Source organism: Gracilinanus agilis, chromosome 1 (assembly GCF_016433145.1).
Source record: "Gracilinanus agilis isolate LMUSP501 chromosome 1, AgileGrace, whole genome shotgun sequence".
NCBI lineage: Eukaryota > Metazoa > Chordata > Mammalia > Didelphimorphia > Didelphidae > Gracilinanus > Gracilinanus agilis.
In genome coordinates, this window is record NC_058130.1 from 559,538,835 (window position 1) to 559,557,228 (window position 18,394).

The window sequence follows — 18,394 nt, forward strand, 5'->3', positions numbered from 1 at the left end:
AATTTTTTTTTTCAGGCACTGTTAGAGGAGCGCACACTGTGAGCACTGTACGGCTCTCACAAAGTTACATTTTAAAAATGTGGCGTTTATGGCTGTCACGGCCAAAAAGGTTGCCAACCCCTGCTCTAGACAAATGGCACCTAGGCTATAACTAGGCCCTTAGCAGAAACCTTTGCACTTTGGTAGGACTTGCCAAAGCTTGCACTCCAATGTTAAAACTTTAAGAATCCAGGTCATGAAGTATTAGAGGAAAAGTTTGGTAGATAAATGCAATTATACGGAACAATAAATATTGCTGTTATGGTTGAATTTCAAAAATACAAAAGCAGTCATTCCAATTATCTGAGATCAAAAGCTCAGTGTCATGCTGTACTTCTCACACTCTCTCACCACACATAATCAACTGTCAAATGTTGTTTTTACTTCCAAATTAACTCTTAACTTAATTCCTTAACTATATACATAGCTACCACTTTAGTTCAGGCCTTCATTATGTCTGACTTAGACTGCTACAACAGGCTCCCAACTGGCCTCTCTGCCTAACATCTCTTCAGTCCAATCCATTCACCACACATTTGCTAAAATGACTTTTCTCAAGCATAGGTCTTACTCCTCTATTTTGTAAATGCCAGTTATTCCCTACTGCTTTTAGGATCAGACAAATGTCTCCATATATACTGAAAAACATAGAACCAATAAAGTAGTTAGAAAGAACAAGTTTTTAATAGGGATAAGAGAGACAATGCTCAAGATTTGGCCACTACACAGAGTCAGGAGCTAAATACTACACAGAGCCAAAGCTCTGGGACTCTGGGAGCAATATCTCTGTGAAAACACACTGCCAAAGGAGATTTTCCCGAGAACAAAAGAACTTGGGGTCTTATATACCTTTTGGGGAATTAAGGTCAGGAAACATACACTGACTGGTTATAAGCAGACTATAGCCAGAGGCTGGGTTACTAAGGAATGGTCAAAGACACAATGGAAGAAACTTTTTCCCCCCTAAAACCCTTACTTTCCATCTTAGAATCAATACTGAGGATAGGTTCCAAAGTGGAAGAGTGGTAAGGGCTATGCAATGGGGGGGTCAAGTGACTTGCCCATGGTCACATAGCTAGGAAGTGTATGAGGCCAGATTGGAACCTCCAACAGGACTACCAGATCCTCCCTTATGCTTTCTCCATTCTTTACTGTTTCTCTGTATGTTAAGAAAATTTTTATCCTTTTAATTGTGCATGTTATTCTTTTCTTTATCCCAGGTCTGGTGAAAGCAGGCTTCTAGTATTACCAGCCATCCATCTTCTCCTCCCCTTCTCCACTGTCAGTTCCTTCACTCATTCCTCCTCCATATAAGATAACCATTCTACTCTATCTCCTCCTGGTATATTGCACTATCGTTTTGACTCGTTCCATTAGAGTCAACTTGACCTTAACCAAGCACACCCCTTCAAAATACCCAGGCAATGATGCTATTCTCAGCAGCCATATAGATAACATTGTCCCATACAGGAATAAAAAAGTTTGACATGTTAGGTTGCTTGTGATTAGTCGTTCGTCATTTTTGTATGTTTCTTATAGATCAAATGTTCTGCTAAGTTCTGGGTTTTCCCCAAAGAATAGTTGAAACTCCTTTAGTTAATTAACTATCCATTTTCTTTACCTTTTATAATTATGCTCATCTTTGTTGGATATATTATTCTCGGTTGTAAGCCCAGTTATTTTTGCTCTACAAAATGCTGTGTTTCCTGTCTTGTACTCTTTTTAATGTTGTAGCTGCTAAGTCTTATGCTATTCTGACTATAGCTCTACAGCCGTGATGGGAAAACTTTTTAAAGAGAGGGCCAAAGGAAAGGAAATGCTCATCTGTCAGTCTGTTTCTAAGGCAATTCTTTCAAAGTTTCATTGTATTGTATCCTACTCATTGTATTTGTCAGATTAGGAATAATGTCATGTGGCTGGATAGAACATTTCAGGGGGCTGCATCTGGCCCATGGGCTGTAGTTTGCCCATCACTGTTCTTCTACAGTATTTAAATTGTTTTTTTCTTGTTGATTGTAGTATTTTCTCCTTAATCTAGGGGCTACTAAATTTAGCAAGATGTTCCTGTGCATTTTAAACTTTAGGTCTCTCTGAGGTGGTGATTGGTAGATTCTTTTAATTATATTTTATTCTCTGATTCTAGAATTTCTGGGCAGAAAGGATTTCCTGGAGTATGCTGTCTATGCCCTTTTTTTGATTATAACTTTCTGAGAGACTAATTATTCTTACACTATCTCTTCTTGCTTGATTTTCCAGGTCAGTTGTTTTTGAGAAAAGATGTTTCATATTCTCTTCTATTATTTCATTCTTTTGATTTTGCTTTATTATTTCTTGTTGCCTTAGGATATTGTTACCTTCTCTTTGTCCAATTCTAATTCTTAATACATTATTTTCTCCTGTGAGTTTCTGGTTCTCTTTTTTCCCATTTGGGTGATCTTTCTTTCATAATTTTCTTGATTTTCTTGCATTGCTTTTATTTTTTTAAATAATTTTCTTTTCAATCTCTCTCATCTTGTTTTTGAGGTCTTTTTAAAGCCCTTCCAAAAGCTCTTTTTAGGCTTGGAGCCCTGTGTTGTATTTCTTTGCTGTTTTTGAAGTAGGTGTTTTTTCACTGTCCTCTGAATTTGAGCTGAGGTCTTCTCTGTGTCCTGTAAGGATGAAGGGTAAGGAAAAAGAATTTTTTTTGGGGGGAAAGAATGTTACACAAGAGGAGAGTGAGACAAGAACAGCAGTTGAAGACAGCAGGGGATTCTGGAAAGGATTCCTGGGGAAGTGGTTTTTGGTTTAGGGAATCGAGGAGGGCAGAAGCAGTGAGCTTGCTCAGAATGAACTGAAGCCAAACCTGTGGATTTTCCCCAATCAGAGTTGAATCTAGAAACTCTGCTCTCTGTCTACAGATATATTCCCATATTCAAAACCAAAAATATCTTGCCGATTGGAATGGCAGGACTCTGTCTGGGAGTGGACCCCCAAATCTCCCCATCCTCACCCTTGCCTTGCTGAGAGACCCTGTTCAACATATTTATAATTCAGTATACAGACTAGAACTAGGGATAGAGGGAAGGGAAGGTGAAGCTTTGGGTTGTAGCCTGAATTGGCTCCCCAAAGTGAAGGACCTTGGGTTAGACGTTTAGGGCAACCTAATTCCCTTTGACCACCACCTTAATCAATCCACTGATATCTTAATAAAAAGCAATAGCAGTCAGATAGCATTCCAGGTTTTATTGAAAGAGACAAGCATTGATTCTGTTACTTTTTTTGTTTGGGGGGGTGGGTATTAGGAGGGCAAGAAAGCTTCATGTCCTACTCTACCACCTTCCCACAATTTATCGACTAGGTCCAGGATACTAAAAACCCCTGATCTAGGCTAATTCTCTAATTTTATAGATAGAAATTTCCTTTGCCTAGCATTTAAAACTTTCCATGACACAGTTTCAACTTGCCATTGCAGGCTTATTTCCTTCAACTCTCCTTCATGCACTCTACATTCCATGCCAATGGCCCACAAATTCCCCTAACTGTGCATTCCATCTCTAATCTTCATGCCATATCATGGACTGTGTGCTCTCTGTCTTTATCTCTATCTCCTTCAAAATGAGATTTGTGCTGCATGAGCTCTAAGATCCCTTCCATCACTACTATATCTATGTCCTTGCCATCCCATATTTATTGGTCATCCTGGTCATCCTAGTTATTGCTCTCTATAAAGATACCTTTTCTTTGTAGCCATAGGGCTCAGTATTATACTTTTGTACATGATGAGAGAGAAAGAAGGCCCCCTAGGAGCAAGTGGATCGAGCACTGGACTCAAAGTCAGGAAGAATCATGTTTGAATCCTGTATCAGATACTTTCTTACTATGTGACATTGAGTAAGTCACTTAATCTCCCTCAGTTTCCATTTCTTCATCCATAAAATAAGGATAATAGAAGCACTTACCTTATGGGATTATTGTGAGGATCACATAGGATGATTTATCCTATGCACTTTTAAAGCCTTTAAATGTTATATAAATGTGTTTAATAAGCCCTTGTTGAAAGTGCTTTCCTCATTCACAATAGCTTTTTGGAGTAGGTAGTGCAAGTATTATTATCCTGACTTGACAGATGAAAACACGAGGCTGAAACAAGTAGATGCATTTTTGTTTCTGCTTTTAAAAGGACCACCTTCCCTTTAAATAATGTGATAAGTCAAGTATATCAGTTCATTTTCATGCTTTCTGCACTGACAGTGCTAAGCTCTGGATAGTTTAAGAACAAAAGTAAGAATTTCTTGAATATTTTGGTGTTTTAAATGTACAATAAAAATCATACACATTTAACTGACCCCTGGGCAGTTTCCTATGTAAACTGAAGATAACAATACCATTTGTAAAAGTGAAATTTGGGAGATGTCATCTAAAAGTATATATATTTTCTATGGACACGTGGAAATTATCAAACTACATTTCCCGTGGTCCAACGGGTTTCCGTTTCCGGTTCTTTGGGCATGGGAACATCTACATCTCCACACTGGACAGTTTAAATCTCCTGGGTTAGGAGGGAGTGGCCTCTTGGCCAGCAGACTCGGGAAGAGAGAGGAGACAATAATGGCGAGGGCGGCAGTTTTGAATTCTTACAAGCGCGTGGTCTAATGACTTTATCTATCAGCATGGCTTTTATTAAAATACTAATTTATATTATTATTTCAGTCATAATTATTTTTTATATTTATACATTGTAGTACCTACCTCTCAGAATAGTTGCTGATTGAGTGATAATTACATTTTATTCCCCCTACAAATACTCCCTAATCAAACTGTCCTAGTTGATTAACTTTTGCATCTTGGCACAAGTGGTCTTCCAAGTCTAGAATGCACTTAGCCATAAAACTTGAAATACCTTCCTTCAAAGCACAGCTCTTACAGGAGGGTTTTCCTGAGAGATTAAGTATTCTCTCTCCATCTTGAAATTAATTTATATTATGTACCACTTACTTACATGTTTACATGCTATAGTTTCTGAAATGAATTTTAGCAACTATCAGATGATCTGGGTTCTAATGTGACCTCAGTCCTCTGTGTGATGTCTGACAAGTCACTTAATCCACTATGAAGTTTCCATTTTCTTCTTGATAAATTTAGGGAGTTAAACTAGATCTGTGTTGGTGAACCTACGGCACATGGGCCAGAAGAATCTGTTCCCCTCCCCCTCTCCACGTGGGCCTGAAGACATTTCTCACATGCCCCACTCCTCTAGTCAGTAGTCCAATGGGAGCACTTCCTCCCTCCCCTGTCTAGGGTAAGGGAGAGGCTCACATGCTGTATGAGGGTTGCAGTTTGGGCACTCAGTCTCTAAAAGTTTCACCATCATTGGACTAGATAGGCAATAAAGACCCTTCCAGATTTAAATTTGTGTTGTTCATGAGAGCAAGAAATATTTCTTTATTTGTGTGTGTGTATGTATATTTCTGGCTCCTAGCATAACAGGTAATTAATGTTTGTTTAATTGAATCATAGTAAATACAATTTAGTTTTAACAAGCTTTATTAAGTTCACTCGAAGTAGTCTAAATTAAATTTAATTTTCTTATTTTAATAGAAAAACATTTATTATTTAATAATGTTTTACTAAAAAAAGGGGGAATGTGAAGGGTGTTTATTCTGTATATTCTGCAGTTTTTCTGCAACTGGTTTACAAATTTGACTGCCTAGAGCAAAACTGCCAGGGGCATTGGAAGACTATTTGAGGGTCCCAGCTCAGGAAAAGACAAGGCAGGCCAGCCCATGATGCACTAAATTCAGGGCCAGCTCTCTCTCTGGATTATACTGCCTCTCTCTTAATAATTCTTAGCTTTAAGAACTTCTTCCATTTCCTCAGCTTTTTCTTGCCATCTTTAGCTGCAGAAAGTGAAAGAAGATTTTGCCTAGGAAATTTAAAATCAATACAGTTGTCTAAGATCCTTCAAAGTCTCTTGATTTTTGGAAAAGAACTAAAGACTCTAGAGTTTGAAAGCTTAGAGGAGTGGATACTTAACTTTTCTTGTCCCACTGCCCTTCTCAATATGTAGACATAATATCCTACTAAAGCAAGAGAAATGCCAGAAATATTAAATTCAATAACCCAACAATTACTAAACACTTACTCACAAGATAAGCAATGTGTTAGGCCCTAAGAATACAATGACAAAATTAAGCTTCCATAGTGATCTGACTCTTTTTATAACCCAATATGGGATTTTCTTAGCAAACATACTAGAGCGGTTTACCATTTCCTTTTCCAGTGAACTAAGGCAAACAGAGATTAAGTGACTTGCTCAGACTCACAAAGTTAGTTAAGAGTATGAGGCTGCATTTAAACTTAAGTTTTCATGATTCCAGTCCCAGTACTTTATCCAATGAGACATCTAGCTGTTTCTTATGTGCTTATCTTTAAGAGACTTTAAATCCACTAGGTGGATACACTGTTTTTATAGGCAGCTAATTAGCAGTGGATGGTCCAGTTGAACTTGGAGACAAGTACTACAAGTACTTTGAATCTAGGCAAGTTACTTAGACAATCTGCCTCAGTTCCCTCATTTATAAAATAGGGATGAAAAGAGCATCTATCTTGTGAGGTTGTTATGAATATCAAATAAGATACTATTTGTAAAAAACACTTGTCACCTAGTAGACACTATACAAATGCTTATTTCCTTCTTCTTCTTGGGGATGAAAGCTTAACCCATGGTCCTTTCTATATTTAATACCCAAATGCTGTTCCTTTTTGTTACAGTTCCCTGATCTTCAAATAAAACAGTGCACAGATTAAAAACCATTAGATCAACTGGATGTAACTAGCCAGAAAAATAAATTTAAACAGATACTATAAAAGGAATTTAATAGAAGAGAATAAATATTAAAATCGGCTTCTATAATTCAGGCAGAAAAGGGAGTAAGAGAAATCATACTTCACAATCTGGTACTATTCAGCCAAATGAAAAGTCAGTAACCACTGTCTCATTTGTGTCTCCAAAAGTAGAGGCCTCTGCAGATTCCAAAGTTCTGGCAGCATCCCCACAGGCTGCTGTACCTCACTCAATACTCAGTTCCTCATTTCTAGTGTCTTATTCATTCCAGCCCCCATTCCATTTCTTTGATCACTTGAAACTACTTATGTCCCAACATACAGATTTTGAAGTAATCTCAATTCTTCCCAAGGCAGGAAGAAAAATTCTGTTTAATTTAGACTATGTCTCCCAAAAACCTAAATTATCAGAATGAACATTTCTCCTTATCTGCAGGAGTCTATCTCAAAAACGTGAGGAAAGATGGAAATCATCCCATTGTCCTCCCTGGTCCTGGCCAGCAAGCTGGGCAAAAGTTGTCTAGTTTAGTGCTTCATCAGGGTGAACATTAGAAATTCTGTCATCTGCCCTGTCACTATTCATGGATGCCATTCCTCTGCTCTTCTCACATACCCTGCTATGTAACTTCTAGCTCCTCCCCTGAGTGACTCTATCATATTTCTCCACAAGGGCTATTTTCAATCTTTTCTTCTCAAGCTATCTATATTACTTCTCACTCTTCCCTCTATGAACAGAGAATTAGACTCTCTTAGTTTATTTTTAATGTAATCCATCAACAACCTTTAATTTAATCAAATCAAGAAGTTAAGGTACCCCTGTTTAGCACCTAGCTAACCATTAAGTAGGAGAGTTCACAAGTCACTTACTAGAGAAAGCTCACACCTCCAAAGGCCACTGCTCTCCCCTAGGCAGTGCTAGGCAAATTGGGAGGCTGTGATTGGTTCCTGTGAAGTGGGAATGACAGGAAGTGACTTGAGAAAACTACTCTAAAAAGGCCAGCCCGAGTATTCATTCACTCACTTTGCAACAGTGAGCTGAAGGGAAATTCTTCTTGGATTCACTCTGAGTAGGTGAGCTGGGCTGGGGGATGACTCTTGGAAGCAGTCACATTGTCCTAGACTTGTCCTTGACTGGAGCGGTTTGCTGGGTGAGTGATTTGGGCTGAAGGAAGAGGCTTGCATTGGTGGATTTCTGGCTGAAGACACTACTGGGACTTCCATGTGGAGATCAGGACTTGAGGGAGTCCTTGCCCTGGCCGGACTTCACTGGATCAGCATTTAGGTTGATAGCCTAGATAAGGCTCTGTCTCCTTCCTACATATCCCACTTTGAATATCTCTACCTTGTTGTAAATAAAAGCTGCTAACAGTCATTTTTTGACTTGGAAGGCTAATATTTTATAAACGGGGACTACAATCTCACTTTATTAACTCTCATACTGAGTCAAATCTAACTTTACATTTTACACCTCTCAGCAGATATCTCATACTTCCACAAAAATAAATAATTTTCCCTCTCCTCAATTCCACACTAAAAATTACTTCAGTATTACCCTTCATCTTCTCCTTTGCTCCAACCTTGGAAAGTGAGATAGTCCTTCTTTTTACCAATATCAACATTTTTATTTCTGCTGTTTATATCATTTCATCTCCTCAGGGGTTCTCTTCTTCCCAGAGCCTCAAGATTCTTAAGACTCTTCAACTAGCTTCTTAATATCTCGACCTGGAGGTCCCATAGATAACTCAAATTCATCATAAACAAAACAGAACTCATTATCCTTTCCCCTAACCATACCCCTCTTTCTAATTTGGCTATTTTTGTTGAGGGCACTCCCATTTTCCACCCATGGTCACAACCTCAAAGTCATACTTGACTCCTCAGTCTCACCACATCTAGCCAGTTAGGTGTTAAGTTTAGTGAATTTCACTACTTCAACATTTCTTAAATCTAATCCCTTACTTTCTACTTGAATAAAAATGTCCCTAATTCAGGCCTTTCTCATCCCTGATCTAGTGAATTCCAATAGCTTCCTAATTGTTCTCTACATCCAATTTTCTCCTCTCTTATCCATCCTCCACATAGCTGACAAATGGATAATTCTTAAATTTAAGCCGTATCATGCTACTCCTTTTTTCCCAAAAAAATCTCCAGGGTTCTCCATCTTTTCTAAAGGAATATAAATTTCTTTCCTTTGACATTTAAATATCTTCACAAATTGACCATATTCTATCTCTCACATGCCATAGTCTAGGGTTGGCAAACCTTTTTCCAGTTCGAGTGCCCAGAGGACAAATTCAAGTTGTCTGAAATCCCCAGACTATAGGAGAGAGTTGAGGGAGAAAGTTTGCAAAAAAGAGCATTCAAAAAATGTCCTCAGGGGCTTGGAAGAGGAGGAATGGAGCAGCTCCCCAGTATTCCCCAAGCCACAGCTTCACCAATGAGGCTATAGTCCATTCAACTGGTTTACTTACTTTCAATATCATATCTCCAAAATTATGTACAGTTTATCCCCCATGCCTAGAATAGTTTCCTTCATTGGTGTGACCTTTTGAAAACTCATCTCCCTTCAACACTCAATTCAAGTATCACCTCCTTCATGAAACCTTTCCTAATTCCTCCAGCTATTTGTGTATCCCATCCCATCACTGTTATTTTCAATATTCAGTCATAATGATAAAAACTGATATTAATTTACAATTCCTACTATATGCCAGGCATTCTAGTAAGTATTTTTTTACAAATATTATTTCAAATGATTCTCATAACCCTTTGAGGTAGGTGCAATTATTTAAACCATTTTACAGTTTAGGAAACTGAAGCAAATATAGGCTAAGTGACTTAAGAATCTTATGGTTATGACCTGAAATTTCTAAAAAATGAACTTCCAAAAGGTAGAACTAAATAAAACATGGATTTATTCTTCTGAACTTGGCTTAAAAAAGTCAAAGCCCTATTGCTGCTATCTGGGACAAGGTTGGACTGTTAGAATACATGGTCATATTCAACCTTTCCTTCCTTTCTCCAGCACGAATTCTCAGAGAAAGTTCTCAAAAGGAGTGAGATGGAGGTCACAGACTAGGTAGTAAGAGTTGTCCGGGGGTGGGGAGGTGGGGATTTTGGGAAGAGAATGGTATGACTGACCTCGCAAGAAATGTCCACATTCCAAAGAAGGGAATAAGTTCTTTTCTTCCTTTAAGATGATCTCCTACCTAATACCCAAATAAGCACTAACGGCTAATATGGGGGATACTATAAAATGGGAAGCTGGCAGTTTCCCTAAAGAGACATTCTGGTGTACCTAGGAAAAACCAGGCCTCCTCCCCCACCACCCGCGAAAAAAATGGGCAAGGGAAGTTGAAATTTCAGTCAACAGTGTTAGTTTTATTTTTACTGTAGACATGAATGAAAGGAAAATGAGTTTCCTATTTTGTCCAGTAGTGACTCTGGGCTTCATATTTCTAACTACCTAACAAGGGCTCAGATCTATTCTTCCTGGCTCAGGTCAAATACGTGAGGTCTTAGGAGCTAGCTGGCTTCTGGCCACATGTGACTCAAAAGAAAAATGCTCATATTCTAAGATGACAGAGGCTCCTTTTACTGGCTGCTGAACTAGAAGAGCAGATCAATCAATCATAAAGATTACAGGGATACAAGAGGCAAAATACAGTTCCATGACTTGGACCTTTTAAAACAGAAAACACCTTCTGGTTAGGGCCCTTGGCCATGATTCTCCAGGTGGTATTTTGGAACTCCAGTGAAATAAGGACAAGTCCTTCTCTACAGAGTTTCAGGACAACCATATTATTAGTCCCAAATGGAGCACAGACTCAACTAAATGCACATATATCCCACATTTACACCAGGGCCTCTTGGCCACTTTTGCTTCTTTAGGCTTGATTTTAAGCAAAAGAATATCTTGAATGAATTGTGAGCTTAAAAGATCCTAAGGCTCTATAAATGATATGAGTTGAATAGAGGCCAAGGAGGACTGGCAACTGGCAATCCCTCTAGCACTTTCATAAAATGGCCATCAAGAAGAAGAGGAATAGCACAAATTCGGCTATGTTACCAGCAGACAGTTATTCAGATAATTCTGACCTGAAGTGAAATGTAAAATGCCTAATTAGTTTTATAAACTGCTTTGTTCTTGTTATATCTTTATTTTGTTCATTGCAAATTAAACTTTAATAAAATACACATTGGTGAGTGTGAAATCCTTTCAGTTTACACTGTTAGGAGATAGATTAGAATCTTAATAAAATAAGAGATAAGCTATTTATGGATTACCAGAAAATTCACATTCCAAAATAGAAACCCAAGCTACTATGAAAAGCTGGTAGTGGAGGGATGCAAACAGATTCCTCATGAACATATGCAAAGGGATGCAGTACAAAGAGTAAGCCAGCTTTTAATTGGGTCTTAAGAGTTGTTTGATCTATTGGCTCAGGATACAAAGCATCATCTGGTTACTCACTCAGATGTAGCATCTTAACTGCTATTCCTGATAATCTATTGGTGACAATGATAAAGCAAGTCTAACTGTACATAGCAGCACTCACCTTTATACCTCTGTGTAATGTGTTCTTTATCTTAAATGTAATTGCATTTCCTCTGATTTTAGTTCCTTGCAAGGTATAAATTTACTAAGAGGAAATTAATCTTTAAAATTATCAAATTTTTTAAAGTCCTGGTGTTATGTGGAAAAGACCTCTAGATTGGGCTTCTGCCACTTACTAATGATGTGACATTATCAAAATCATTTCATTTGAACTTTAATTTGCTCAATTGTAAAATGAAAAGGCTAAATTAAAGTCCATTTTAGCTCTGTTATTTAGTGAAAAAAGGAGTAAAGACAAAGAATCACACATAGTTCATAAACAGTAACATGATGCAGATGCTAGTGTTCGGTGATTAAGAGAAATCTGTCAGGATGAAATATTAGAATCCAGTTTTCTAAATCCCTTTTCAGTGGCATCAGAGCAGAGTAAGTCTAATTGTCAATGTATTGTCTTATTTTAGATTATGTACTTTAGCCAAAAAAGAAATGAATGATAATGATTTGCTTTCTTAAACAAATAGAATCGTCTATTTAAGTTTCTATAAAGCATTTTTCATATTAAATGCTCATTTCAGAATTAAATTACAAGTAACGAGGTAATCTATGGCAAAAGGAGAGAGAAGTATCATGGGTAAATCAAATGGCTAAAATGAGAATTGAGGTATTTCCCTTTAGTTTTAATCTCCTTTATCCATCAAAGTTTTTTTTAATCCAAACTGCTAAAATTAATTAGAAGATTTAAGTTTTGCCTTCTTACCGGAAGGATTTTTTTTTTTAAATAGAGAAGCAAGAAAAAGACAAAATGAGGAATAAGGAACATGGAAAAATCCATTAGGTAAGTAAGTTCCAATTTATAGGTATATTTATGTCTTTAAAAAAGCATTAAAAATATTTCAATTAAAACATGGGGTTCCTATTATAAATATTTAAAAACAGGATGAATACAAGAAGAAAACAGTAAAAAAGTTCCCCCCCATAATCAATATATGTGTTCCAGTTAAGTAAATGACATATAGCTTCAATATAATAACTGTGGCCTCAGAACTGTCATCAGGTCATTTAACTTTTCAGCCTCCATTTCATCATCTATCAAATGAGAATGATATTTGCACTATTTATTTTACACAATTGTTAACCTTAAAATACTATCTAAATGAGAGATATTATTGATTATAGCTGAATGAAACAGTAGAGGTCATCTAGTCCAAACTGTATTTGAAGTATGAATACCTTTAATACTTTGAAAAATTCAAAGAATTTTTAAAAATTCTCTTAGTGGCTAACATAATCTTGTCTTCAAAAACTCAGTAAAATATCAAATGGTACTCACCTCTTTTGCACTCTTAATTTTGCTAAGAAATGTGTGCAACTCCATTGTTTCAGCAAATAATGCTCTACATACTGCCTGGTAGTGGTTCGGTGCCTCTGATTGAGTTGGGAGATGGGCAGCACACAACTATGGAATAAAACAACAAGATAATAAAATGTTTTTATGTAATTTTAAAAAATCAATAAACATTTATTAATTATTACAATGTTCCCGACCCATGGTTAGTGTCACAAAGGTGAAAAACATGAAATCCCTCCTCTCAAGGAGTTTAAATTCTATCAGGAAAAACAATATGTATATACTTAAGCACATACAAAGTGAATGCAAGGTAGTTAAATACAAAGTGTTTAGGGAAGAAGGACACTAGTATTTTGCTGGGATCAGGAAAGGCTTCATGAGAAGGTGAAGCTTCCTTTGCATCATGAAAGAAATGCTGGATTCTCTGAAGTAGGGATTAAGAAAGAGTACTTTCCAGGGTAGGGGAACAGCTAATACCAAAGTCACACAGATGGTAAGATACAGTGTCATGTTTGAGGGACACAGAGACTAGACCACAGGATTTGGAAACAATGCCCAACTCAGAAAACAAAGATAGTTTATTGTTTTGGCCACTGATAAGGCCAAGGACGCCACGGAGGAAATATCCTGTCATTAATTGAACCAATCATTCCCCTGGGCCTATATATAAAAAATAGTAAGCCAGTCAGCATTCAGGCTTAGGAGAACTTTGTAGAGGCAAAATCATTTCACCTGTTCCACAAGGCAGCCAGGGAAATGACTCACCTCACCTCTACCCCCAAACATGTCATTAAACCTAATAGACCAGTAGGAAGCAATATCCAATAGAGAAACACACCTATAAACAGACAGAAATTCAGAGAGACAGTCACCAGAGACAATTTCTGGGAAAACAAACCCTGGTGGCAAAAAGGAATGCTGTTTAAGGAATAAAAAATGATGACAACCTTAAGAAGCCCAGGTGAGCAACCCACTCAATAGACTTACACCTCTAGACAACAATGTGAGGACTTTATAAGGAGAAAAAGAACTTCTAAGTTAATGAAATACCAGAAGATGAGTTATCCTTCCCCATATGTGTATCCTACATAAGTGCTTCCCTATAATTATACTTTGAGTTCACACTTTCCATTGACACTCTGTGGATCTATCTTAACAAATGCCTTTACTTAAAACAAACAAACAAAACTATGTCAACTGGCTGATTGTACATAGAGAAGCAGGGCAATAAAGGCTAAAAAGCTGTAGTGTTAGAAGTAAACATCCACAGATTTATCTCTGGAACCTGAAGTTATACAATTAGTAAGCACCTATTATGTGCCAGGCATTGTGCTAAGCACTAGAGTTTAGAAAGAGCTGCCCTCCAAGGATCTAACACAAAAGTGTAATCCTGAGTTGGGGGAATATCTGAGGGAAGGGGAAGGGAAAGGGAAAATTCCATTTGCTTAAGGAAAATCACTTAGGCAGCTACATAAAGGCTGGACTACTCTAGCGAGAGGGAGAGATGAGACAAGGAAAGACTATTCTAGTGGCCTATATAAGATGTGATGAAGGCCTGAACAAAGGTGGCAACTGTATGAGTAGAGAGAATAGGTCAGAAGGGACAATGTAGAGAGGAAAATGGTAGGGTTTGGCAACCATTGAATACGTGAAGTGAATGAGAGTGAGGAGTTAAGAATAACACTGAAATGATAAATCTAAGAGATAGGAATAATGATGCTCCTTCAACAGAGATAGGGAACTTTGGAAAAAGGTAGGGCTTAGTGGGAAATATGACATATTTTGGACATGTTGAGTTTGATATATCTTAGGGTGATCTGATGTGAAATGTCAAATAGGCAGGTGTACAGTAATGGGAGTTTGGGCTCAGGGAAGAAACAGGAGCTCTGTGTGTGTATGTGCGCATGTGCACAATGATTAAATATTTCTCTAAATATTATACACATACTAATGAAATAAGTGGATATTAAGTGCAATATAAAATGCAATATAAGATTCTGTTTGCCCAAACTGATTTGCAGCATCAGAGATCTTGAAATTCCCACTCTTAGGCAACTCATTTAGCTTTTATTAAGCACTTGCTATGTGTGAGACACTAACAATTCCTATGTCCAAGGAGCTCATGTACTAATGAGGTAGACAACACATAAATGACTATATACAAACAAAATATAAAAAGGGTAAAAATGGAGACAATCTCTAAGGGAAAATACTAGTAGTTGTGGGTGAAGTATTAAAGACTACTAGAGAAGATGAGATTTGAGCTGAGTTTTGAAGGAAGCCAGGAAGCAAAGGGAAGAACATTTCAGTCAAAGGGGAAATTCACTATTTCAGTTTAAGGAGTTATCTTTACAAGACCATTATCAAAAGGGAAGAATTTCCCATACACAAGTAGGTTCTATTAATACAATAATATAGATTAATTGACTGAATTAGCTAGCTGTCTCTTTGATGGCTAAAATTTCTGACTGGCAAAGGGGAAAAGAAAGGTCTGGATTATTGTCCTCAAAAAGCAAACCTAAATGGAATGTTTTAAGGGAAGGACAATAGCAACCAGAAGATGACAGGAAAACACTGATACTAGTTTTTAAAAAAAAGAATTAGAGATGTGCTGAAGAAAAAGTAACATCTGCAATGATTTTACCAAAGAGAAAGCTTTTTGCATATTATGAGTTTACAATTAATTTGTCTTTAATTAATTTGCCTTTGCCCAGAAAATACTTGAAAAAACTAAAAATCTTTTAGATGAAAGATTCTTTTATGAATAATTGATATAAAAAATTACAAATTATTACACCATATGAAGTCAGCTCTGGTTATTAAAATCCAAGGATTCCTTTATCTTTTAAAATAATTTGCATTTAAATACATAAATTTCTTGTTTTTACATTATCTATAAACATTAAAAAGCTAAAAAGATCTTTCCTTCTAAAATATTTAAACTAATTTTTCTTAATTACATGTAAACAAAAATTTTAATATTTTTAAAATTTGTATTCCTTTCTGTGTGTATATGTCTCACTCTCTCCATTCTTTCTTCCCTCCTTGGAGAAAGTAATTTGATATAGATTTTATAAATGTGCAGTCATGTAAAACATTTCCATATTAGTCATACTATGGAAGAAAATACAGACCAAAAAAAAGAATAATAAAGAAAATTTAAAAAGTGTGCTTCAATCTACAAACTCCATGAGTTCTTTCTCTGGAAATGATTAGCATTTTTCATAAGACCTTTATAACTATCTTAGATCATTATATTGCTGAGAATAGCTAAGTCATTCATAATTGATCACCATACAATACTGCTGTTACTATGTACAATGATCTCCTGGTTCTGTTCATTTCATTTTTCATCAGTTCATAGTAAGCCATCCTAGGTTCTTCTGAAAACATCCTGCTCATCCTTTCTTACAGCATAATAGTATTCCATCACAATCATACACCTCATTTTGTTAAGCTATTCTCCAGGTGATGGGCAACTCCTCAATTTTTGATTCATTGCTACCACACACACAAAAAAGCTGCTATAAAAATTTTTGTACATATAGGTTCTTTTCTTATTTTTAAAAAAATTTCTTTGGGATATAGACCTAATAATGTTGGAATTGCTGGGTCAATAGGTATAACACAGTTTTATAGACATTTGGGCATAGTTTCAAATTGCTTTCCAAAATGGTTATATCAGTTTGCAACTCCACCAACAATGCAACACTATTTTGATTTTTCCATATCCTCTCTAATATGTCATTTTCTGTTCTGTCATAATAACCAATCTGATAGGTATGAGGTGGTATCTCAGAGTTGTCTTAATTTTCATTTTTCTAATCAATAGTGATTTGGAGCATTTTTTCTTATGACTATAGATAGTTTTGATTTCTTCTTCTGAAAACTGCCTATTCATCTCCTTTGACCATTTATCAACTGAGGAATGAACTATATTATTATTATAAATTTAGTTCATTTCTTCAGATATCTGAAAAATGAGGCCTTTGTCAGAGAAACTTGCTGTAAAAATTTCCCCCCCAGTTTCCTGCTTCACTTCTACTCTTGGCTGCATTTGTTTTGTTTGTGCAAACCCTTTTTAATTTGATGTAATCAAATTATTCATTTTATATATTATAATATTCTCTAGCTCTCCTTTGGCCATAAATTCTTCCCTTATCCCTAAATCTGACAGTTAAGACATTACATGCTCCCCTAAATTGCTAAAAGGTCTTTCTTTTTTAAAAAATGTATTTGTTATATTAAAATATCTAGGTAACTCCCTCCCTCTCATTTGCCTTATTAAACAAGCTATATAGTAAACAGAATAGCTGAAAAAGGTGCAGCTTTTCAATAAACTTTAACTCCAGTCCTAGTGTTTTAGCCACACTTTGCCAACTAGCTTCCCCTTTAACTTTAGCTTGCCTCCTGCCAAGGACAGGGTGAGAACTGAACAGGCATTCTGAAAAGCAAGATCCTATAACAGATCTGTCACCACTAGTAGAGCTTCTATTGCAACAAAATACTCATGAAATGTCTTATTCATTTATTCTCTTTTGTAAGGCTCATAATCTGAAGAGGGAGTGACTACTGTGAGAAAATTCTAATTTCCAAGTATAAGTGAAAAAAAAGTCACTACCAGGAATATTCTCAGGCAGAGCTGAGTACTAGGCCAAGACAGTTAGCCATTCCAAGAAACAGTCTTTTATCTTCATCCAACCTGTCCTACAAATTTTAGATCTAAAACAATCATGTTATGTGAAATGAACAAGTAAATAAGTAGTGTAGAGGACTCTGTTTCATCTTTTAGAAAGTTCCCTAAACACTTGTAGCATATAATATACCTTTAGGCACTTAAATCCCTACCCTAATCCCTGTCACCCTCTTTGAACAATCTTCTTTGCTTAAATTCATAGCAAACAATATTTACTTAATATTTCCATTAGGGCTAATTAGGAAAGAGGAATTTGAGCTCTTACATTTCTTCTCAATGTCCTGGGAAGGACTTCCGGTTAAGATGGCAGCAGAGTAAGGAGCAGCTGCTCGATCTCTCCTAACCAAAGCATACAGGACTCCTCAAGGGGACATAAAAACGAATCCAGATGAACGAAGGGACCCCACAACAGGACGCAGCATTGAAGGTACGTGGAATCGGGGCATTTCCATGCTATAAAGGGGTGAAACAGCTCTCACTAAAACGCGAGAGGAAGAAGCCCCTCCCCCACCCCCCACACCATGCACAGCGCCAAGGCCAACACACAAGAGTGAAAGCACAATTGGGGCAACCAGTAAGTCACTGGCAGCTCCAGGACTTGTACCTGAGAGCTGTAAGATGTAGGACCCCAAGTGGCTAAAGAACGCACACGGACTTTCCCGAGCATCTGCACAGGTGAAGGCAGAGCCCTAGGCGTGGACAAAGATCTTGAGCGCAGGCTTGGACCTCGAGTGGGGACCCTGTGCAGACGGGAGTGAGGCTGTAGAAGCAGCCCCTGAGACTGCTGAAGGAGCCTCAGGCAGAGGGGCAGACCAGGGATGACCAGGAGGCTCAACCCCAAGAAGAAGGAGACCTGAGCCCTCGGGAGCTTAGAAAGCCCAGACAGACCCTGAGTGTGAAGACAAAGCTGAGAAGGGGCGGGGCTAACAAA

The 18,394-nt window shown here is 37.2% G+C and overlaps 1 protein-coding gene across 2 annotated transcripts in view; it reads right to left on the minus strand.

Moving 5' to 3' along the window:
* The window catches only part of SPIRE1 (spire type actin nucleation factor 1), a 248,136-nt gene that overhangs the window by 95,292 nt on the left and 134,450 nt on the right, over nt 1–18,394 (minus strand). For both annotated transcript variants that reach the window (XM_044667073.1, XM_044667065.1), the window contains exon 4: nt 12,750–12,875. In XM_044667073.1, coding sequence (XP_044523008.1) covers nt 12,750–12,875 — 126 coding nt within the window. The remainder of the gene's footprint in view (nt 1–12,749; nt 12,876–18,394) is intronic.